General features: G+C 31.4%; 3 protein-coding genes across 4 annotated transcripts in view; 1 reads left to right on the top strand and 2 right to left on the bottom strand.

Moving 5' to 3' along the window:
* The window catches only part of Arp5 (Actin-related protein 5), a 31,468-nt gene that overhangs the window by 12,693 nt on the left and 579 nt on the right, over nt 1-18,196 (top strand). The window contains exons 9-14 of one of the 2 annotated variants that reach the window (XM_014424108.2): nt 246-426; nt 2,866-2,987; nt 3,756-3,986; nt 4,707-4,969; nt 6,879-6,980; nt 8,671-8,900. In XM_014424108.2, the coding sequence (XP_014279594.1) occupies nt 246-426; nt 2,866-2,987; nt 3,756-3,986; nt 4,707-4,968 (796 nt within the window). In that variant the 3' untranslated portion in view covers nt 4,969; nt 6,879-6,980; nt 8,671-8,900. The remainder of the gene's footprint in view (nt 1-245; nt 427-2,865; nt 2,988-3,755; nt 3,987-4,706; nt 4,970-6,878; nt 6,981-8,670; nt 8,901-18,196) is intronic. The other variant, XM_014424107.2, reaches the window with a different exon arrangement.
* On the bottom strand, nt 6,640-17,984 carry Mpv17 (Mitochondrial inner membrane protein MPV17). Its single transcript, XM_014424111.2, has 3 exons — nt 17,871-17,984; nt 14,507-14,671; nt 6,640-7,579 (listed from the first exon to the last, which is right to left on the bottom strand). Exons 2-3 carry the CDS (start codon nt 14,668-14,670, stop codon nt 7,204-7,206), a joined length of 540 nt encoding a protein of 179 aa, XP_014279597.1. The 5' UTR covers nt 14,671; nt 17,871-17,984; the 3' UTR covers nt 6,640-7,203.
* Nucleotides 16,865-17,877, bottom strand: LOC106682952 (mitochondrial coenzyme A diphosphatase NUDT8). Its single transcript, XM_014424110.3, has one exon. The coding sequence runs from the start codon at nt 17,809-17,811 to the stop codon at nt 17,047-17,049; it is 765 nt and encodes a 254-aa protein (XP_014279596.1). The 5' UTR covers nt 17,812-17,877; the 3' UTR covers nt 16,865-17,046.

Here is an 18,196-nt window from a genome sequence, read left to right as displayed (position 1 = left end):
GCTATCAGAACTTCTTGCGTGGTTATGGTATCTGACCCTGGAGTAAAAGAAATTATATTTTAATTACTATTACAAAACAAACAAAGACATTACATTGAAGCTGTTTTAAGTAACAAAAAAGAGGAATTCGATACCTAACATGTTTATCTAAGTTATATAATAGTCTAAAATGATGAATGATATGATAATGGTTTAATTGATAAACTGGTGTGTCAATATAATTTTTTCATTAATTATTCTTTTAGGGAAGAAATTTTAGAGAAAAGAGCTATTAGAAGACAAAGGAGGTCAGACATGGCTAAAAGAAAAACTGCTGCTTCGTTTGAGAGAATGAGACTGATAAGCCAATTAGCACGTAATGAAAAAAGGGATGATGACTTTGGCTTAAGAGATGAAGATTGGGATGTTTACAAAGCTATAAATAAGGTAATTGGTGTCAATTAACTATTTTTTATGAGATGGATAATATGCAGTGCGCTGATAGCAACCTGCTGGCAAATAATCTACAATGTACCTGTACAAGCACTGAGTGCTAATGTTTCTGTGGGCTCATCAGCTGCCTGCATAAACCTATGTGCTTTGTCATTTGTGTGTTCAAGTGCAGATAGTTAAAAACATTACAGATTATTATTATCTCTGTTAGAGATCATCCAGAAAGACACCCAAGCAAATCCTCGTCCTGATTGGCCAGAGGAACAACTTGCGCAAAATCTTACTGCGAACGCATGGCTACAGCTTGAAATCGGCCATCAATGTGATGACTCGGTAAAAAGCCAACCTCAGTGGTTGGAAGACTGCGATCTGGCACGACCAACTCTGGAGGACTTAGGAGTATCATCGTCAGTTCTGCAAGTTTGTGAGGGCATTCATCATGAAAAGAAGAGCTGTACACCTAACTTCCGGGACCAACCTGCTGACACCTGAGGAACAGGCTGAACTCCTGGCTACTAGCTATACAAGGAAGATTGCTGAATGGACTGCTAGCATCCCTTCACCTCCTCTTAACAATCTCCAAGTCGCATAGAGAAGCCCCTCTTTTCTACCTTCAGCCAGCTTGAGTCGGTGCTATGATGGATTAAAGGGAATGAGGCGTCCGGACAGGATGGATTCACTGTACCATTAAAGATGCTCCCCTGGAAGGGTAAAGCCTTCTTGTTCAACATCTTCAACTCATGTCTGCTGATTTTGTACTTTGGCTGAAAACAAGCAATCGTAGTACCGCTACTCAAGCCATGGAAAAAAGGTTATTCGATAGAGCGCTATTGCTCAATCAGGCTGCTATGACACATAAGCAAAGTATTGGAGCAGCTGATTCACCATCATCTCATAAAGCATTGAAGCGAGGATATCATCACACTGGAGCAGATTGGATTTCAGAGAGGAATAGCCAGTGTACACCACTTGGTCAAGCTACAGGCATGCATCATACAGCATATGCAAAAGAACAGAGCCACAGCTTTAATCTGATTGGACTGCAACCAAGCCTTTGATAGTGTATTACACCCACTCCTAATTCCTCGGCTAGAGAAATACAAGTTCCCTATCACTCTATGCAAAATGAAAGCTATCTTAGCAGAAGATCATTCTCTGTATGAGTCTGCAAGGATAGCCATAGCGAGCAGAGCGGGGGTGACGCTAGCTGCCAACCCATAGATTGCAAGTTCAAGCTCGGTCCTACCCGGGATTTTTTCAAGCATTAAATTATGCAATACTCACTCACAATCTCCCTCTGGGCGTTTGTAAGGCCCGTTAGCCAATTGCACTCACAAAAATAGGCATGGAAGTGACGGACCCACCCTATGAAAACCATGTCAGGAAATGCGTGATGTATTTCTTAAGTACATCACCTCCCCGGTCTGTCGTGCCAATGAAAAACAAATAGCCAGCAGAGCGGTCCCTCCCTACTCCATAATAAACGAAACGGTGCCATGCACCAAAGTGCTATCCCCACCCACAGATTACCATTCTCAACTCCTTAAAATGCCATTGAGATATATGTGTTTGTATATATATACATGTACATACATATTTGTATTTGTAATGCATAAAGAGGATATGAAAAAATGCCCTACAGACATTTTTTGTGTTGAATTTTCAAAACTAGTCCCTCAACAGAAACATTTCAACTGGAAAATTAGCATTTTTATTTTTTCCCTGTAGTTAATTACTTTTATATTGACTTCTAGTCGAATCTAGAGCCTTAAGTTTATAATGGAGTTTGATCTTATTAATTACCTTTTGTGTGTTGAATTTTCTAACTTTTAACTCTATGAAAATTAAATTTTGTTCATTCTTATTTAATAACTCTGGCAGCATATTAACCATGAACAGAAACACATTGGATATATATAAAGAAAGGGATCTGATTAGTTAGCCGGAATGTAGTTTATTTGAATGTATTAGGACACACCAGTGCTGAGTACTTTAGGAAACCCTATTCTCAAACTCTAAAAATTATTGAAAGCTGACACAAAATTGACCAAAATTTGGAAACCAGGTGTGATAACAATTATTTTTTAATTATCAAAATATTAAGGGGAACGTGCTGACAAAGTATGAATTTTTTCTGTTTTGGAATGACCTTATTCTAGTTTAAAATTTTAAATATCAGATTATCGTCTAAGACTATTTTTGTTAGTGAGGATATAGAAGTCACTTCTAAGCTTAGCTTTAAAATGCTATGTAAAACTTTTATTTAACAATTAGTGATTCAGAGACAGGTATAACGTTAGATCATTTAGGCCACATGCTTTACAGCTGCAATTATTGTTTATGAAATGAATCAAATATTTTGATCAACATTATCAAATTTATTTTTGTTATTTCTTTTCTTACCAATTTTTATTTATTTATTTTTGTTCTTAGGAAGGTGGGGACACAGATAGTGAAGGTGAAACAGAGAAGTTACTGGAACTTGAGCAAGTTCTCAAGGCACATGATCCAAGTTTTTGGAGTGAAGGAATAGAAGCTCCTGGGGAAACACACAGGTTATCATCTCCATTTATAACAATATTATTGGTGATACTTCTCTTAATATGCATTATGTAGGATATATAGTGAAATCCTCTCATATCAGATAATTTTATTTTAATTAGGTTCTGACCAATAGGGAATATATTCTATGCATTTGAATCCCTCCACTCTGGATGGGGAGGCCAATTTTATTCTCCATCAGACTTTCCACTCCTTTATAATCGACACAATTTATAAAATATGAATATAGAATCATTTATAAACTTAAAGTTCTCATGCTAGTAAAATAATAAAACATTTTGTCTAGATTTTAATTTTTACCATACTTGAAAAGGTTATGTTAAAAAAATGCATATCGTCGCTTGAGCAACGATATCTTGTAAGTGTAGAAAAAAAATGTATGCATAGAACATGTGTCCTAGAATATGATTATTGAGAATAGTCCCTAGAACAATACATTGCTTTTTTTTTTTTTTAAATAGTGTAAAATTGTATGGTTTTTTTCGGACCTGTGACGTACCACAGATTAAAATCATTTTGTAATTCTTTTTATAACAATCCCTTCCGAACAGATACTTCTGTTTAATGGATAAAATCATTCTCCCCCAGAGTGTCCTTTATGTAGAAGTTTCACTATATAAGTATGGTTAAAGTAGGGGGGAAAGTAAAGAAGGAAATCTATATCAATCAAGATACATTTTTCATGGAGTTATCCTTAATTTATTATCTTCTTACTAATTCTTTAGCATTGTTTAAACTTTGTAACTGTACTTGTCTTTTAGGTTACATGTTGGAGTGGAGAGGTTTAGGGCTCCTGAACTTCTCTTCCAACCATCCATGTTCGGTTGCCATCAAGCAGGTTTAGCTGAGGTGATTGAATATGTATTAAATGGTTATGATGAAGACATGGCAAACCAACTAAGCAAGGAAGTTTTCATTACTGGTGGTTTAGCCAATCTTCCTGGACTGAAAGACCGAATCATTGCTGAGCTTACACAAATTAGACCTTTCAGGTATCTTTTCTTGTTTTATTTTTCATGTATATAGACCTCAAGTGTTATTAAATAATTTGAAGTACTTAAAGTATTGTAGAATACTTTTAGTATTTAACAAATAATTTTAGTATTTGAATTTCAAAAACAATTGGTTTTTATAAGCTTTTTAAAAAAAGATAGAAAGCTAACGTTCTTTGGCCTATCAATTTTTTAATTTTTCTAGACAGGAATGAAGTTAAAATAAAAAAACGATTTTTTGAATTCTGTTAAGGTTGGAATTGATCTTTTCTTAGTATAATTCAATGGAAAGAGGTGTAATGGCCTAAATGTATTACCAGAATTATAGAAAAAAAAAATTAATAAAACATATATTTTTTATATAATTCACTGTAGCAATACTTTCCCCTACTTATTTTCCAAATGAGCTTTTCAGATGACAGATTGACTAACTCTAACAGTTTAGAAAGATAATTAATATTTATTATATCTACACCTTATTAATTAATTACTCTAGATCCCTAAGAATTTTTGTTTTCCAAAACATTGGTGCCCATATGTCCTCATGAGAAAATTAAGCACCTAAAAATAGTGCCAGCCTGAATTAAGGATTAAGACTGGTAATTATGTAAGGCTGGTCATCACAAACCTGTCAAATTTAACTAACATGATATCATAGTCCATTGAGCCTATTTTGTATCTGTCATAATTTTCAATTATTTTACTCCTTTCATGTTATAGATCTCAGTTAGGAGTTCATGTGGCAAGCAATCCATCCCTTAGTGCTTGGTATAAAGCAAGAGATATGGCCAGAAATCTATCTTGGTTAAAATCCTCCTCGATAACAAAAGAAGATTTCACAGAAAAGGGCTATGAATATCTCAAAGAACATTGTGTCTCTAATCCTTATACTCCATCGCCAGCACCGATCACACAAATTGAAGGAGTTGTGCAGAACACTCCTAACATTGTTTCAGAAGAGATTGAGATTGATGTTATATGAAGTACAATGATTTCTTTAATTTTTATATATGTTTAATTTAAACTTAATCAATTTTATGTTTTGTTTTTAATAAATTATCTGCTTTAATGCTTAGTATTGGATAATCCCTGTTCCTTTAAAATTATTTTTAGGTTCTTTCATCGCAAAACCTCACTAACATTTTTTCTGACTTTTTATGGCAAACATAGTATTTTTTTCCTGGTATATGCCTCTTTATCATTTAAATGTTGACTAACTTGCTCAATTCTCTGAAATCAAATCATTGACCTATGTAGTTATTAACCTTTCTATATATATATGCATATATATGAGGCAATGGAGAATGGAAGTGGAGCCAATATAGAGAATGGCTCCACATCAGCCAATATTGGGAATCCGAGTTACTATCTATTTGATCTATCTCTATTCTCAATTTAGTGAGTTTACAATATTTCTAGTACTCCTTCTTTGGGTAGAAAATATTAATTAAACTTCTTCATGAATAAAAATAAAAGTGTTGATAATAGAATGTTTACTACATTTTTTGATAAGAATGGAGCATTGAATCGAAGCAAAATGCAACTAAGTAAATATCCATGGCCTAATGAAACCTGAAAGATGAAGAAGTAATGGAAATTTTAGGTCATCAGAAACATGGATGATAAGAGTGAACTTTTATATGAATACATAAAATTTAAAAAAAGAAAAGAAAAGAAATACCTCATCTGATCTTTCTGCCAAGAAAGGACTGAACTGGCATTTTGACAAGCTTCACAATGAAGGTGTTCATTGTTATAAGGAAATGGATTACAACAGTTTCAAAATTTTCTATTCACTATTAATTAAGTATATGAGCCATATATACTATAACAATAAGACATTAAGTCAAACAGCAATCTAAAGTTTTGGGATTAGGTCTAAATTGGTGTTGATAAAAGTAATTATATATATTTCCTGTTTTAATTTTTCATAGCATTGTTGGAAGAAATGCAAATTTAGGATATAGCTCTAGGACAATTAAGTCAATGACTATAAATTGATTAAATTAAAAAATATGCAAATATATAGTTGAATACCTATTCTGTTGAGCAATGAACTCAGAGAATGTTGGCTTAAAATCTATAAGTCCTACATCAAGTTAGATATAGGAGGGAAAAGATATCTAACACATTGAGGTTGCAAACTACAACCACATTAGTTGCTTTCAAAGTCTTAAAATATATAATTCACAGCCAAATGAAAAAAACATTTTGGAGAAAGAGTATATAATAGAGTAAGTAAAAATTAGAGTTTTTAAGAAACCATTGAAATATAATTAAAAATAATATTTCTTTAATAATCTATAAAAAGAAAAAATATTCATAAAATGCCCTTTAAATTATGTAAGGAAGCAAGAGAGGCTAAAACTAGTTGATATGATTAAAATGTTGCTGAGGGTACGGATTATGGGAAGGGCTTGGGGCAAGATTATGACAACCAGCGACATGAGAAATTTTGAAAAATTTGACAATTTACTCTATTTTTTTTATATAGTTAGAATTACATAATATAAGTAAATATTTTAGAAGTATGAAGTTTTGTAAACTTAGGAAAAAATTAGATTTACAGATAAACAAAGGAGAATTTTGCTCAAAATTGTGGCTTGCCCTAAACCATTCAAATATAAAACAATAGCTCTTTCTTCAAGAGGAATAAAAAACAAAACTCATCCAAATTTTATTAATTCTGAATCATACAACTTTCAAATATCTGTAGGAAATAAGTTAGAGGATAGATTATTTACATTTTATATTTATGTACCATTTCTACAACCTTATAAATTGTAACATCAATGGACACTCCAAAATACCAATCACTTTTTGAACATAACAAAATACAAATTTTAAACATAAAAGTTTTTATTTAAATTCTTACTTTAAAATTGTTTAAAGGTATTTAAGAAAGATGCTGGTGCATAAAAGTGTACATTTCAACTTTATATGATGAGTAAGACAAATACTTTTAGTTTTCGAAAATACTGATTGCAAAAAGAGGTATTATTATCTTCTTATTAATAATTATTTTATAAAGGAATGGCATTAATACTTATTGTTTCCAAAATACTGCTTAAATATAAATACAAAATATCTTGATTATACAATACTTCATTGAAAGTAGTGTAATATATATTAATCAAGCATAAAAATATTAAACATTATTATTATTTATTAATAATGTTAATAAATTATAATAAATTACAATGATAAATCAACTACTTCATGTTTTATAGTAGTTAATTCTCCAGGCTAAGTATGTATTCCACCCAAGAGCAACTATTTGCACAAACAGGACTCTGTAATGGCAAGGCAAACTGAAAGTTATCAACTGCACGGCTGGCCAAAGTTTGTAGTTGTTTATTAATATATCAAAATAGTCATCTTTTATGCGTTTATGAATATCTTGATAACCACCGCCTTCCATTAGTGTTATTGTAGTTAAAAAAGCACCTAGCATTAGAGGTGCCATTCCTAATTGGTCTAAAGTTATTTTTTTTACAAGAGTCCTGAAATTATGTTTTTTTCCCACCACTTTATCTAAGACTGCATACCATTTCTGTATTGTTGGGCCTATTGCTGTGCCAATCACCACAAACCTGCAACATATCACTTTGATCAATATATATCAAATCATTAATGACATTAATATATAACTAAAAGCCAAACAAAAATAAATAATTAAAAAAACACATAAATGTAAATAAACAGTAGGTGGCAACACTTCTTCGGACACGGCACTGCTGAGCTTTCTTTTGTTTGAAGCTCAGCATCTACATCTGTTTCAAACAAAGGAAAGCCAAGTAGTCCTGTGTCCGAAGCAGGGTTGCCATCTACTGTTTTATTTACAATAGTATTTACAAATTAAATAATAATATCAATTTTTTACAACACCAGTCAATAAGACTGAGGTGATGTTTCGTAACTTTATGGTTTGCATAGTCTTGCCATTGCACTAACTATAAAGTTTGTACCTGGACTGAATGATATAGGCCAAACAAATTCTCGAATGACATTCTCTCACTAGCCAAAATGGAAGATATATTTAACATAAATATAAATATGAGGAATAGAAATATAGCCTTATTTATCCTCATATTGAATATACAGTCAACTACAGAATTTACAATCCAAATATATTTGAGAGACAAGTGAAGAGACTAAGTGTCAAGATGAAAAAGATTAAACCATGAAAATGAGCAAAGAAGTCATCACTTAGATCACTTTTTCTTATGAAAACATCCATTAAAAAAAAAAGACCTAAAACATTGATACAAATATCTAAATGACCAAATGTCAAGTAATGTTGCTACAGACAGAAATAAATGAAAGAGTGCAAAATACTTAAAGGAAAAGTTTGCTGGCCAGAGAGGAAATGATCAAGGATAAAATTAATTTTTATAACATAAACAAAATAAGCAATTTATCATTCTGTTTCTTTATTATTCTTTTAGCCAACAGATAGATGGTATTCAAACATGGAGATGGAGGGTAAAATATGCTGATTGGTAAATTTTACAAATTTCTCAATGTTTTTCAAGTCTTTAAAATGAAAAAGTGATCCAAGTGCCATCTTTGATGATCCTTGGTTCAATGTTTTATATGGAGGCACTGAGCCTCTTTAATTTAAGTTACTATGCTATTATATTTAGGTATTTAAAATTTTTATCATTTTAACAATTTTTTTAAGGGTAAGTGTTCAATTGCCACCGAAATTATTAGAAACACGCCATGCCAAGCCACAGAAATTGGGATGATCACAACAACAAATCTAATTAAAATATCATAAAACTGAGAGTGATTCTGGCCTTAGATTTATACCAGGAATGGAAAGGAGCTGTGTGTGAAAATAAATACTGACAAAACAGTATGCATATTAACAGAAGTATGAACAGTTTGAAGCGAGTACAGTACAGTAAGGTAAGCACTTCTTTAAGAGCTGTATCATTTTAAATATCTATAATTATAATTTTAAGCTTTAAAGATTAAGAATCAAGATTTAATTTAGAGCTGTTATAATTTTAAATATATGTTTAATGCTGATGTGATTGCTGATATAAATGCCTGGATAGCTGAAGGAAATAGGTAATTTTTTGGGGTTTGAAAATCATTCAACTTTGGGTCACTTTTCCGAAAGAGTTTTCATTGATAATAGATCCACTTACATCGGTGAGACATGGATGATAGCGAATAAAAAAAATAAATAAAAAGTTGTTTTCATGCAATGTAACAAATTTATCCTGAGCTTGGTTTAGTATCTTTTTTTTGTCTCATTTATTGAATGTAAGTGGCTAAAACAGTAGTGGCAATTGAAAAAAAAATCAACCAAGAGAGACCTCTCAACTGCTTTTTAGGAGGGCATAATGTTGAAAAGGAACTCCAAGAATCAATAATTGTCAATTGTTACATTAAGGTTAATGAATATTATTCAGACCAAGGTACTGTTTAAATAATGTACTCATTATTTAAAGAACCATTAATTTATTTAAATCAATGGTTTATTTCATGAAATAATTATTTCTGAAATCATAATTATTACTTAATGAGGAAATAAGCTCAATCAAAGAACGAATCTATTTATTTCTAGAAATAATTATTCACTGTAATCAAGCAATATCTTTCTAAAACAGTTATCTATGAAATAATTATGTGATAATTGCTGTTTAACTATTTTTTTATTTTTGAAATATATTGTTTCATAAAAACAAAAAATAATTATTTCTGAACTAACATTTAAAATACATGAATATTAGAAATAGACTAGTAAAGCTAAGTCGGGTTAAAACCCACTCAGCTACAGCTGTTGCAGCCACTGCAATAGTAGATATTGTATTCTAGTTGTCATCATGATAATACTTACTGTCCTGGTAGTACTGTTGCACTAGATCTGGTGTGATAGTTAACAGTACATGTTATGACAGTCAAACTACTATTATGTTAGTTACTGTTTTCACAGCAACACTTTACAGCCGTGACTATTACTGTTCCAGCAACTGCCATGGTGTAAAATATATGACAGTTGTTGTTAGGACAACATTTATCTGGACAATTTAAAATGAACTTAAATTAACTTCTTGCTATCAAAATTATAAATTATCAAGTCATAAATAATTATTTGAGAAAAAAATTAATTGATAAAATAATATTTCAGAAACAGACATTTTATCCATCATGAAACAACCTCATTTTGGGAAATTATCATTCAACAAATAAAATTTGAGTGAAATTATAATATAAATTATTTCAAAAAGAAGTTTTGGCTGGGTCTAATGTTATGCAATCAAATGAAATGGAAGTTATTGGAAGATAGTTGATTGATTGTGTGCAATTAATAAAAGGAGGAGGGTCGGATGCGGTCACAATAACGCAAATAGAAAATAAACTATTTATTGTGAGCCAATATTTTACCCCATGTCATAGGGCTTCAACAGAGCAAAAAAGATACAAATGAAAATTAATTTTACTCTGGGACTCATTTTTACAAATAAGAGACATATTAATATTTGAGAAAGTAGAGAAATAATTTATGTTTAATTAAGGCTAATGATGAGGTTTTGCAAATGGATGTGGACACAGAATTCCATTATGAGATAACAAGGATTTTTTAAGGAAAACTGTTCTATGAGAGGGAATAAGCAAATTCGTGGACTGGGATTTTGTATTTGAGGAATGGACGGAGGAAGATAGGGTAAACAAATTTTCTGAGGGGTGGAAATGAATGAGTCGGCCATTGAGGTAGAATAAGGTAGGGTATTGAGGGTATATAATAAGGAAGGGAATTGAGAAGATGCTTGGAACCAATGAGGGTGGTCTAAGATTTTCAGGATTGAGCTACAGATCATTATTTAATGCTCAGGCATTAATAATTATGATTATTAATGAAGATAGAGAAAAGGGTTAGTAAGAGAGAGGAACACCTAGTGTACAATACGCTGACGACCTCAAAATTTACTAATTCTTTTATCTTGCATTTTTTATTCAAGAAGATATCGATTGTATCAACACCTGGGCAGCAAACAATGATCTGTGGCTCAATCCTGAAAATCTTAGACCATCCTCATTGGTTTCAAGCATCTTCTAGTAGAATAGTGGAAGAGAGTGGGAAGGATTTTTGGGGGGGAATTATGACAGTTGAAACTCATTTATAAATACATAATGGGAATTATATATCCATAAATGAGTTCTTACGTACTTTAATTTAATAGCTAGTTTCAGGAACCACTATCATACTTTCTATACTGTAGTCCTAACTTAAAATTAAATCAATACTATCAGCACACTTAGCTATGCAATCTTCCCACCAATGCTAATCTTCTAGAAATAACTTTTATTAGTTCACATCTAACCTTTGAGGCCATATTTTGATTAAAAATTTTAATTACTTATAGCTGAATAGCACAAAATGATTTTAATTAATGAAGCATTTTTGTTTACATCATTATAAATTATGATGGGACATAAATTCAACAATCCAAATTTTTTTATTCTAGATTATAATTAATATTTTTAATTTATTTGTATCTTAAGTATCCACATCTCCAGGAGAATGGGGAGCATCTTATCTAGTTGGCTAATAAAATACTGAATATATTAAAAAAAATAAATAAAATGGAGACACGTGGCATTGTAAAAATTTAAGAAGGTAATCTCTCTTCCACTAAAGTTTTTAAAAAGTTATCCCCAAAGGAAACAAAAAGATACAAGCTTCTTAACAGGCAAGCATAATTACTGTTCAATAACGATTTAATTATATCACTTAGACCAACAAGATTTATTGCTATCTGATACAGCTATAATATCTACTCTTACTTCAAATAAAATTTTAATAGAAATCACTCATAAGAATTCACAGGAAAAGTAATATCAAGAAAAAATGGTGAACTTTGGGAGCAGCCCAATATAATGAGAAGTGGATCCATGATATTGTTTTTATAAAGTCCAATAGCAATTTTATGGTAGCCATGATTAAATATCTTTTGTCAAGTAAACTACTGAGCAATACAACCAAGTTTAGACTATACAAGACTATGATTGGGCCTGTTGTTACATGTGTGCAAGACATGGGACCCTTACGAAGGCATCTACAGAATGAATTGATCATTTTGAAAGGAAAATCCTAAGACTGATAGTAGGGCCTAAACAGCAGGAAAGAGCTCTCCGCCTAAAAACGAACAAGGAGGTTTACTTAACGTATGGCGATCTAGCAATCTCTCATTTTGCTTGAGTTGAGCATATGAAAATAGTTGGGTCATGTCCTCAGAATGGACAAAGCGAAGTCAGATGTAATTAGGTCTTGGGGAAGACCAAAGGTAAGATGGATGGATAATGTAAAAGAAGATCTAAGAAAAAGTGGAATCAGGTACTAAGCCAACAAGGATCATTGGACAAGGCTATTGAGCAGACCAAGGATCTGCCATCAGTTTAAAAACCGACAAGCACAACTTCTCATTAACATATTCGCAAATAGTTAATTTATTAAAAAAGTAATTTTTATTTTTATATATATTTTCCGTCCACTTTGTAACATATTATTTCACTTCATAAACTTCTTCTAACACATTTGTCGTCACCCTCTTATATACATTTTCTCCACTTGTAACGTTACCTCTTAAAAACACTTAGTCATTCTTGTAACATATTTTTTAATTTCGAGTTTGGCCGTGGAAGAAACCACTTGGCGGTAAGATTTCAAGCTAACAGGTTCCGTTTATGTTTTATTACATTTTTTCCCCTATCTTTACTTTACCCCCCTTCTTTTCTCAATTTTTCTTACCCACATTATTAGTTATGTTCATCATATATATATGATATAATATAATTCCATTCTGTCATCGCTAACAAACTACGAGACATAAACATTCATATCAACCCACAAAAAACAGACGCCATCACCTTCTCATACAAGAAAACTCCCAACAGAGCACCTAAACTCAACGAACAGACAATACAAACCACGAAACATCTCACTTACCTAGGCATTAAACTAGAAACACATCTATCTTTCACTGCACACATACAGAACAGAATACAAATCGTCAAGACAACATCATACCAACTTAAACACCTCATCTACTCACCAGGGCTGTCACTCAGACTCAAATTACTCATATACAAAGTAATACTACGACCATCACTCCTACACGGCGCACCACTACTACACTATCTTTACCCAACAGCCCTGAAATCACTACAACAATACCAAAACAGCACACTACAGAAGATATGTCGAGGGACATCTCTTGAAAGACGTAACATGGCACACATTCATAACGAACTACAGTTAGAAACTGTACAACAGCACATCACACGGAGACACATTAAATTCTTCGACAGTCTCCCTGCTTCCTTCAATCCAGTATTCCAGTCTATCACCCCATCCCCCCTTCCTGCGAGGTGGCAGGGCAGGAAAGGTCCCAAAAACCCTATTAACATCACCTCATAGCTCCATCTTCTGATGCACCCCAACCCCCTCCCTCACACTTCTTTTGATTTCAGACTGTTTCTCTTATCATTTCACTATTATCTATTGTCTTTATTATTTGTATTTGTATTTTTATTTATCTTTATTTTTATTTATATATTATATGCGATATAACACGAGGAGGCCCCTCACCTCCGGACTCAAATAGTTGCTGAACGGATAGCTCATATGTAAAATTAAATATAACAGGTAACCTTTAAATACCAAAGGTAGTAAAAGGTAAGACACAGCACGAATTACTTTTTCTTTCTACACAGTAATGCACTACTAACTCCCATTTTATTTCTGTTTTAGAGGGTTCGGGAAAAAAAAAAAAAAAAAAAAATTCTGTAAAATTATTTACTTTATGTCATTCTGTTTACATTTTCTTTTTTATTTTCTGTATTCATTGGTTATCTTGTTCTGTTCTTAGTCCTGATGAAGACTAGAAATTCTAGCCGAAACATTGGCATGATAAATAAGTTACTTCAATTTATTTGTGTTTTAATTTGACCACACCTCCCAACCATTTTCTCCTCATATAAGTCATGCACGGTTAACTATCTCTCATCATTATGATTGTTATGTTTTTTTTTTAAGGTTTATGTTGTGGGAAAAGATAAATATTGGTATCTTTGCTTATCTCAATTAAATAGGAGAAAATAATTGACCCCAATAGAAAATCTGGATACAAAAAAGGAAGGAAGTGATATATGAAAAGTTAATTAGTTCTATATTCAAAGAGACATTTTTAGCAGTTTTCAGGGATATGTCAAGGGCTTCAGACAAGAGGAAGAATTTGAATGTAATCAAATACTTTTATTGTTTTTTCTATCAGGTTTCTCTACGAGGATGTTAAAACAATAACTCATTAAATTTTGGGAACTAATACGATAAGAGAATGTTAAAATAATAGACCAGACATATAATGATAATTTCGAATTATCTCGAAGATCTTTAATGATTTATTACAAAGAAACACCCATAATGATCCAAGAGATTATAGATATTTTATTAATAATTATTTAGTACCATTAGAAGCAATTAGCATAACAAAGCAAAATACCTCAGAGTTCTGCTATAATCATGTGGGGCATCTTTTGGTTCAATAAGGGCCTGGGATATTACATCTCCCAAACCAAGGAGTAATCCTGTTTGCACAGCTTGTGCCTTATAAGGATGTGCTTTAATTAATGTTCTGTACATTCCAGAAATTCTTCCTATAGGCATTCTGAAATTTAAAAATATTTTATAATCTTCAGTATTCAATGATTATTTCCTGTAATGTAGAATTGGTAATTTATGAATAATTTTTATTTTTATCTATACCACACAAACTAATTCAAGGGGACCTGCTAGATAACTCACAAAAAATACCTTATATTATTCATGTGAAGACAGTGTGGTCAGTTTTGTACTCCTCCTATCGAATTACCTGTTAACTAATGCCAACTGCTCTTTATTTGCTGGGGTGGACTATATGAACATATCCGTAGAATCTCAGTGACCATTTGCACAATAGAAAACAGTTGAAATGACTTTCAGGCCAGAGAAATCATGTGTGCCAGCCAGGAATTAAACTATGTCATTGTTTATAGGTACCAGAATTCTATTCGCTGGCTTCTTTGCCCTCTATACATTATATATGTAATGTTAAGGCTGCAGAAGCCAAGCCTGTTGGGAGAGCACATTGGCATGGGCCAAAATTGGTGCTGGTTTATACCCAGTTTGTAAGGTTGGCTTCATCTCATGTTTACTATATATATATGCGTTGAATAGTTCAGTAACATGTAGAATAACTGGCCCTATTTAAAGTCCATAAAGATGTTATATCCAATTATGATATTACAGAGGTTTTTACACTTTGTTAAAACCTAAAATTGTTGGTTTCTGGTAAATAGGTTTTTACAACTTGTAACTTTTTGTTCGCCACCCAAACCATCTTAAACTTTAATACTATAAACATTAATTTCAGGAGAAATAGGGTAATGAGTGTGGTCAGAGAAGGGAGACACTGATAAGTGAGATTTATTTTTATTGTGTTAACTTGTTGGTCTAATTTGTAAAACTTGAAAACTAGCTATCCCAAAGAATGGACATAACTAAGCCAAAGCTGTTGAAACACTACAAATAAGTTTCACTTAAATCATTTCATTAATTTCAATACTTGTTCAAACCAAGATTTATCGTATAAGGCAGAAAGTACCAATACTACATCAAATTCCTTTTCGAAAAATTCTTGTCATAGAAATAAAAGTTGTATAAAAAATATTAACAATTTTGAAGCAAAAAAAACCTATGTTTATATTATTAGTCACCTAACTTAGTGGCACAAAATTCAATTTATCAGCTTAATATTCATTAACATTGCTGGTTGGAGCAGTAGCCCATAAAACTTCATCTAATACTATTTTACAGCAGCATCAATAAATATTGTCAGCTGGTTTATATCATTTACCATCACATCAATATTGTGTTACAATTTAGCTTCCATTTGTTTGAGACTACCAAATTAAATAACTATTAAATAAGTACGGAAATTGTCAGAACAAGTAGATTATAATTTTTTAATAATAAGATAAACACTAACAGAAGTTAGTGCAATATTATTGGGGTAGTCCACCTTCTATTAAAAGAAAGTACATTATAGCGCCTGCCTCTTGGAAGCAGCTTAAAGTCCCTTAAAATATTCAAATTTTTTTTCCTATAATTTGTTATTCATTAAAATTTTACTCGCTATTGTTCATTATAATGAAGAATTAATTAAGTAGTTTTTAGGTCCATGTATTTTGAATAACTTAGCAAATTAAATCATTCATTCTACTTAAAATAAGGACACATCCACTAAAGAACTAAATTTTACCATTATTAAAACAAGGTTACTAATTATTTGAACAATTTTAATGCCAATTAATAGTATTACAGTACTAAGAACAATATATCATTGTACAGTACTAAAAGAGTATAAAATGAAAGATATGCCCTAGCCTTTCTCTCCTACTGTTATAGTGCAGATGTAGATAACAACAGAACATCATTTAATATAACTGGATCAAAATTGAAATATTTACATTTATAAGTTTAGATGGAAAACTTTCCATAACAATCTAATGAATAAATAGAAGCTTTACACATCAAGGATTAAACAAGGTGTGGTTTATACTACAAATTTTATCTGGAAGTGTTATGAATAATAAATTAAAAACGAAGTAAACAGAATAGAAATAATTTAATTTCTAAATATTTACATAATATAGAATCAACAATAAACATAAATACTTTACACAACAAACACAGCCATAAATTGTTTTAAAAAACAATTTTCTAATATTAACATGTTTGTATTAATAAAAATATGTAAATTCTTCATTACACATTTATACCTAAGGAAAGGTTATTGCCTTTTATTTTTTGCTAATTTTGATTTTGCCAGAAATCACAATTAAATATTCCTAAAACTTCTAATTTAATAAATTGTATACATCTCATGTCAATAATTAGATTTTTGTCAGCTAAATAAAACAATACTCCCATATGGAAATGATAAACAGATTTACATTAATTATTTTTCTATTTAAACAAATCATAATCACAAAAAGTACTTCATTATAATACAGGAGGATGTAAGACCATTGGTTTAATATACTCCAATTTATGTTTGTAATGGTTGGGTAGAAGAGAAGTTAAAACAATATGAGTAATTAAAGCAGTAATTCCCCAAACCCTGCATCTGCCATTCATATAAACAGGTAGAACATATCCCTTAGAATCACTACAACGAAACTGAGTATATCTACAATTTTCTTTTGAACAAAAGTGCTTCAGTGGTATACTAAAAGCCATTTCAACTTCATCGGGATTTGGTTTTAATTGATTCAAATTTAAAGGACCTAAATAACCCAAAACAGGTAAAACACAAAATTCATTTCCAACAATGATAGATCCTGATCCCCAAACTTTCACCGATTCTTTGCTGATTCCAAGTTCTTCTTCAGTTTCTCTAAGTGCAGTATCAACTAAACTACTATCTGTTGCATCTTCAATTCCACCAGGGAAAGATACTTGACCTCTGTGTCTTTTAAGATTTTCTCTTCTAAGGGTATAGAGTAAAGATAATTGTTTATCTATGACACAAAGTGGTATTAGAACAGCAGCTCTTTTTCTATTATTTTCTGATAATTCTCTTGGTGAAATTCTGATTGATTGTATTCTTTTCATACATTCATTCTTATTCTGTTCACTGATAATTTCTGGTATGCTGGGGAAGCTGTGTACAACTTCAGAACACAAAGTTCTTACAAAACAAAATCTCAATTTTGTTACCTTGACTTCATTTAATGGATAACGGAGAAAACCTGTGTAAATATTCATCACTGTATAATAATAAGTAAAATTGATTTATTGTAAATCTATCTTCTCGGAGACCATACCTGTGGAATTTCAATTCGAATTATTTGTTAAATTTTAAATTAAGGTTAGGGATCATGAAACCCTAACCTTAGCATCTGCCTGAAATGATCTACGGAATTCGACTTCAGTTAACTTACCCCTACCTTCGTGATATTCTTCTATGACGTCAAACCAGAGCCTTATAGATTTTTTAAATTGGGTTTTAATGTATTTAATAATTGTTTATAATATTTAATTTATGTTATATTATGAGTAAAAATTACATTTAAATCTAATAAACCCTTATAAAAAAATTAATGCTATCACGAGAAACAATAACATGATTTTTTCAAAGCATATGCCTGCT

Source organism: Halyomorpha halys, unplaced genomic scaffold (genome assembly GCF_000696795.3).
Source record: "Halyomorpha halys isolate HHAL.00 unplaced genomic scaffold, Hhal_1.1 Scaffold453.1, whole genome shotgun sequence".
In the NCBI taxonomy this organism is placed as follows: domain Eukaryota; kingdom Metazoa; phylum Arthropoda; class Insecta; order Hemiptera; family Pentatomidae; genus Halyomorpha; species Halyomorpha halys.
Note: the sequence above shows the minus strand (reverse complement) of the source record. Positions and strands in the feature narration are given on the sequence as shown.

Excerpts from the sequence above, each read along its gene's own strand:
- LOC106682952 (XM_014424110.3), bottom strand. The coding sequence starts at position 17,811 with ATGAATATTTACACAGGTTTTCTCCGTTATCCATTAAATGAAGTCAAG.
- Mpv17 (XM_014424111.2), bottom strand. The coding sequence starts at position 14,670 with ATGCCTATAGGAAGAATTTCTGGAATGTACAGAACATTAATTAAAGCA. Across the intron at positions 7,580-14,506 it reads GATTATAGCAGAACTCTGAG|GTTTGTGGTGATTGGCACAG; the intron begins GTATTTTGCTTT and ends GATATGTTGCAG.